Source organism: Scleropages formosus, chromosome 8, assembly GCF_900964775.1.
Source record: "Scleropages formosus chromosome 8, fSclFor1.1, whole genome shotgun sequence".
Classification (NCBI taxonomy): Eukaryota; Metazoa; Chordata; class Actinopteri; order Osteoglossiformes; family Osteoglossidae; genus Scleropages; species Scleropages formosus.
In genome coordinates this window covers 12406153-12411920 of record NC_041813.1, presented here as the reverse complement: position 1 = coordinate 12411920, position 5768 = coordinate 12406153, and the positions used below count along the sequence as shown (strand labels likewise).

Genomic DNA, 5768 nt, shown 5'->3' with positions numbered 1-5768 from the left:
CAGTGTTCCACGGCCAGGGCGAAAACCGCATTGCTCCTCCTGAATCCGAGGTTCGACTATCAGTCGGATTCTCCTTTCCAGTACCCTGGCATAGACTTTCCCAGGGAGGCTAAGGAGTGTGATCCCCCGGTAGTTGGAACACACTCTCCGGTCCCCCTTCTTATAAAGAGGGACCACCACCCCGGTCTGCCAGTCCAGAGGCACCGTTCCCGAACTCCACGCGATGCTGCAGAGGCGTGTCAGCCAAGACAGCCCCACAACATCCAGAGACTTGAGAAACTCGGGGCAGATCTCATCCATCCCCGGAGCCTTGCCACCGAGGAGTTTTTTGACTACCTCAGCAACTTCAGCCAGGGTAATGGACGAGTCCCCCTCCAAGTCCCCAGTGTTGGCTTCCTCTACGGAAGGCGTGTCGGAGGGATTGAGGAGATCCTCAAAGTACTCCTTCCACCGCCCGAGGACATCCTCAGCTGAGGTCAGCAGCGCACCACTTCCACTGTAAACAGTGTTCGTGGAACACCGCTTCCCCCCTCTGAGTCGCCGGACGGTTTGCCAGAATCTCTTTGAGGCCGACCGAAAGTCTTCCTCCATGGCATTATACAATTAGTTGGATTTATTTAGCCAACCACAAAGCACATCGATCAGAATTTTTTTTCTGTGCTCTCTGTCTTAAAAAAAAAAAAATAAAATTTAAAATAAATTGCTGGGCAGAGTGGTTGCACAGCGAGTAGTACTGCTGTCTCGCAGCACCTGGGTGGTGCGAGAGGACGTGAGTTTGATCCCATCTCAGTCTGTGTGGAGTTTGCATGTTCTTACTGTGTCTGCATGGATTTCTTCCGGGTGCTCCAGTTTCCTCCTGTAGTCCAAAGACATGCTGTTCAGGTTTATCTGTAGTGTGAGTCATAGAGAGAGTGTGTTCCACTGATGTATGACTGACCCATTGTAAGTAGTGTACAGTGCTAGCATTGTAAGTCACCTTGGTGAATAAGGTATGAGCTGATAGCACTACATAGCGTTCGTTGGAAGTCACTTTGAAGAAAAGCATCTGCTAAATTAATAAATATAAATTGAATTTTAACTAGAAATGGCAATGCTTGTGCTAATACTGTTATGTGATGCTGTAAGTGTTCCTACAAAAGGTGCCCCTTGGGCATTCATTTACAACACAGCGAAGCACAATGCCCACTGTTTGAGAAAGCAACTGACAAGAAGGTGAAACAGACCAGTTGTCCCCCACTCTAGCCGAGGCAATGGGAAGGAGCGGGAGCCATGCAGGATGATATGGCGCCCAAGTAGCCAGCAAGCCTGTCTGTCATCACATCCTCAGTCTGCAGAACAGAAACCAGGCTTGACAAGTGAACAATATTTTCCCCCTGATCACCCAATTTCAATCACTGCCCCCGCAAACACCCACCCACCCGCCACTCTCCATTAATTACTACCACAGCCACATAAACATGTCTTTCTTCCACCCTGAGAGCAGAGCTGAAAGAACTCTTTGGAGGGTACACAAACTGGTGTGGGCCACAGCAGTAGCCACTCCCCTTTCACTACTCCCCTGAGAGATGGGGGACATGCAATAAGAGACCAGTGACAGCTAGGACAGGGAGTCAGCCGCTGAGACAATTGAGGCCCTCTCCTGGACTCAGATTAAACTGGCTGACCCTTGCATGCTTCCTGGGGTCAGCTGGAACAGAGGGGTGGCATTTCGGTTGAGGGAGGGTATTACGATACCCAGCGCACCAGTGCTAAGTGGGACAAGGTGCAATAAGGGAAGCGCAACAAGCCCAACGTTATCTGCATTCGGTTTGCACACGTTTCTCATTGCTGCTGCAATTTTGCAGCTGCATTCCAGGAGGAAGGAACTGGTACCTTCCTTTCTCTGAACTGAGAGGATCCCTGACCATTGAGCACCACTAGGCCACCACATTTATCTGTACTTTGTGTGGCTAGAGAGCACTAAGACCATCTCATAACAAGGAAAATACTGTTCAATTGCCCACAAAAATCTCATTGCCCGGCATTTGTTCTTTGAGCATAACCTCACAGTGATGTGTCAAGGTAAATATTAGTGACACAGGGGTAAAAGCTACCAAACTCAATACTGCGTTTCCAGTTTAATAAGTTCCTATCATATCCAGTCTATATGTCTGAATACAAGGATCCGTGTGCTAATGGAGTGTGTGATGCATGCCTCACAAGGAACACAGTATTTCATGACTGTTGTGCTTCAGCATGTCCCCCAGAGTTTCCTATTTGCCACTGTTCTTCATTTCCTGTTCCTTTCTCTTCCCTGGTGTGTTTAATTTTCCAGTAATCGGCTCCTCTCCCCACAGACTATGCTGAGCCTGACCTGCTTGCGATGGGACCAAAGCTAGGCTCCACCTTCCGGCCGACGGCAGATGAAGATTACGCTATCCCACTAATTGTCCTACACTATGACGTTCCGGGGAAAGTCCCTGAGTATGCCAAGCCCCTGCCCGCTGAGCCTGAGTATACCACCCCTTTTAGCGACCATTCCCCTGGTTCCATTTCACTGTATGTGCCAGCCAAAAGGAACCTGTGCTTAATGGATGTGGCCCCCCCCCATCCTCCACTAGCCAGACTAAGCAAGGCGTCATGGTGCCGCCAGAAATGTATGACTGTCCTTCCTACTGGATGGCACGCAACAGCTACTGTACCTCACTGTCCCGCAAGGAGACCGTGTCGTGCCCAGAACCACAGTTAACCGACGCCCTGGTCCAGCACCCTTACTGCCAGCCTCTGTGAAGATGGCCCAAACTATAGGAGAGGGATGTGCTCTCGCAGTGTGCCTGCTGCTGATTCCCACCTGGACAAGACTGAGAGTCATTAAGAGGAAATATCTGCACCACACAGGAAAGTACCAGGTGGAGGCCAGAGAAGGAACATTGCTGCACATCTGATCTGCAAGGATCTGTGTGGGAAGGTCTCAGTGTTCCAAGTCTCATTGCTGTGTTTACATGGACTAATGAATAACATAAAAAGAGTGAGTACAGCCCGTACCCCTCTTGTTCATATAAGGAGTTTCTGACTGTATGATACCTAGCATGCAGAGAAAAGGCACAAACTCTTATGGTCAAGATAGTACCTTTAGGCCCAAAAAATGTTTGTGTTGCAGTGCATATAAAAAAAATTACATTTATTCATTTACCAGACACTTTTTTCCTAAGTGACGTACAACTCAGAGCAAACAAGTACATTTCACCAACAGGTGATGAGTTTCCAGTGCAGAAATGATTACAGGTAAAGTAGAAGGAGATGGCTTCAGCTGTTGTCAGTGACCCTTAAACACCCTCACTTGTGAGTCTGTGTTAAGCAGTCAGTCCTGCAGTGCTATTTCATTGTGCATAAAGCAACACAAAATGCCACATCACATATGCAATTTGCATATTGCAGGTCCATGTTCAACCTAGAGACTGTGGACACTATCACTGCCTGCTGGCAATCCAAAAAATGGGATTTCATCAACGTCACATGTGCTTAAACAGAAAGCAGCAGTGAAAATGATGTACAGGATACAGACATAGAAAATGTCTTATTTTTCTGAAGATGTGACTGTTAAGCCTTCCACATTTCATCTTTGCTCTCTATGTATGTTTCCATTTGAAAATTAGATATTCCATGGATATCTGTTAAACAGCATTCCTTTGTCATGCATTTTTAACTTAATAGCTTCAGCAACATGTCACCTGAAACTGAAAATGTGCACATTGCAATATATGAAGTGCAAGTTTTACAATTATGTATTTTTGTCTGCATGGCATTAATTTGCAAATACAATCTGCGTTTCAAATTTTATACAGAAACACAAGAAACCTACTGACTACTTTTGCAGTTGCCAATGCTTCTGTGTTATGTCATTTGTTTACATCAAGGACAGGCATCTCCCTGTCAAAAATGGCACAAAGCAATCTAGGTAAGGTTCGTACTGGGTATCATGAATGTCAAAGGCTGAGATTAAATATTTCTATATCCTTTCAGTGCCCAAGAATTGCCCCCTGTAGTAACTGATATGCACCTCTGCCATTCACTTAAACATTGCAGAGTAGGGGAATAAAATGGAAGCATTTGTAAATCAGATATATATGTTACATATACAGTACATGGTATCTTTGTGTTATTTTAGGGTATGGTTTTATGGTACTATTTTATGGTATAGTTCTTGTATTTCAGTTACTTGCCTATTCTCACATTTTTTCCGCAGATGGTACCTTCTTATTATGGCAGCGTGAACACTTCTGGGTGGAGAAACAGCTAAAGCAGTGTTCTTTTCTGGCTGTTTGTCTGTGGGCTGTACACATTTTATCAACAGAACAGCACTGGTTCACAGCAAGATAGTACAGCAATTGCAAATATGCTTGCCCACATAAAACAAGGATTATGATATTCTGTGAGTGTTATTACAGAATTACTGTGCAGATGTTTTATAGCACAATAAACACTTAAGTCACCCACATATTTACAGAGGGAACTTCAAGTCTATACCCTATTAAAATACATGTACTAATGTATAAGTAATGAGCCTAAATTTTGTAGCTTCATTTAAAAAAAGAACATGGGTTATGGTTTAACTAGAAGATGAAGGGTGGACAAATCAAACTTTTAGCTGAAGACTTTTTGAATGGTTGAGTGAACACAGTGCTATATTTCTATTAACCCAATTAAGTTTTTATGCTCTAACCCTTTGACAAAAGTTAATACAAATGGGTTTCTGTCAAACATTCTCTGTAGGAAAATGGGGCTCGCAGTGCTGTTTTCACTCCCCTGTTTTTAGTTACTCTTATGAGTCAACGTCTGGCAGCAGCTATTACGAGCTTAAGACATATCCGCTATAAGAGTAGGAGAAGAGGCCTATCGCATTTTCTTGTATGTGGATAGTTTTATTGTGCTCAACACATGATTAGCTGGTTCCAGCTTAGGCTAGGTTCTGGGGGTTGAAGTGAAGTCAGTTTCATATTACCCAAGATTAAGAACTCTACCTTTCATTTAGAAGTGTCATGAGTTTCCATTTTTATCAGATAATTTTTACATATTTGACAAATTTCTAGTCTTGAAAGACCACTAGACTGGACCATTGGGAATCACCACTGGACTATTTTTGTGGTTTCCTATATTTTCATATATTTTCTTACTCAAACTGATAAAATTATTTAAAAAAACATATTGTAGCAGCAGCAATGGGAGTGGTAGCTCCACTGTGGATGTAAACAGGTCTTGAGCAGCCATTTTGGGGAGTTATGGGTAATTAATGACAACTGTGCTGTTCTACTGTTCATGAGCTCTGGCCAGCCATGTGTGTTTTGTCAGTGCTGCTGTCTTACGATTCAGATGCCCAATAAGGTTCAAATGCTTCTGTCTCCAGAACCATCTTTTTGTAACGCTGCCAACAGCACTGTCGTAAGGGGGTTGTTACAATATTTCTAGGCAACTTAAATACCATGTAGTGTACTTTGAAAAATTATGATTATATTATTATTTCAGTGTTTTATATAGTTTCTGGAGACATTTCTTAAAGTTAGTAGGGGTTTTTGGGATGGAGTAGGAACCGACTAATTCTTTCTATAAGGAATAATTGGAAGTGTACTCTTGCTAACCAGCTTTTTATTATCCACTCTATTTTCAGAAACAAATTAAGGGCAGATAGCATGGAAAGCAAGTATTTAAATGTGGTCTCGCCTTTTGCCCCCCGACATCCTGCAGAGCCTTGGCTGTGTCTTCATATCCTGTCTATGAACATCACAAATAGC

The 5768-nt window shown here is 43.8% G+C and overlaps 1 protein-coding gene across 1 annotated transcript in view; it reads left to right on the top strand.

Moving 5' to 3' along the window:
- Window positions 1-3114, top strand: part of LOC108942637 (discoidin, CUB and LCCL domain-containing protein 1-like) — a 22394-nt gene extending 19280 nt beyond the window's left edge. Inside the window, exon 9 of the mRNA XM_018766100.2 lies at window positions 2337-3114. Within this exon, the coding sequence (XP_018621616.2) occupies window positions 2337-2728 (392 nt within the window). The 3' untranslated portion in view covers window positions 2729-3114. The remainder of the gene's footprint in view (window positions 1-2336) is intronic.
- The last annotated feature ends 2654 nt before the right edge of the window (window positions 3115-5768 follow it).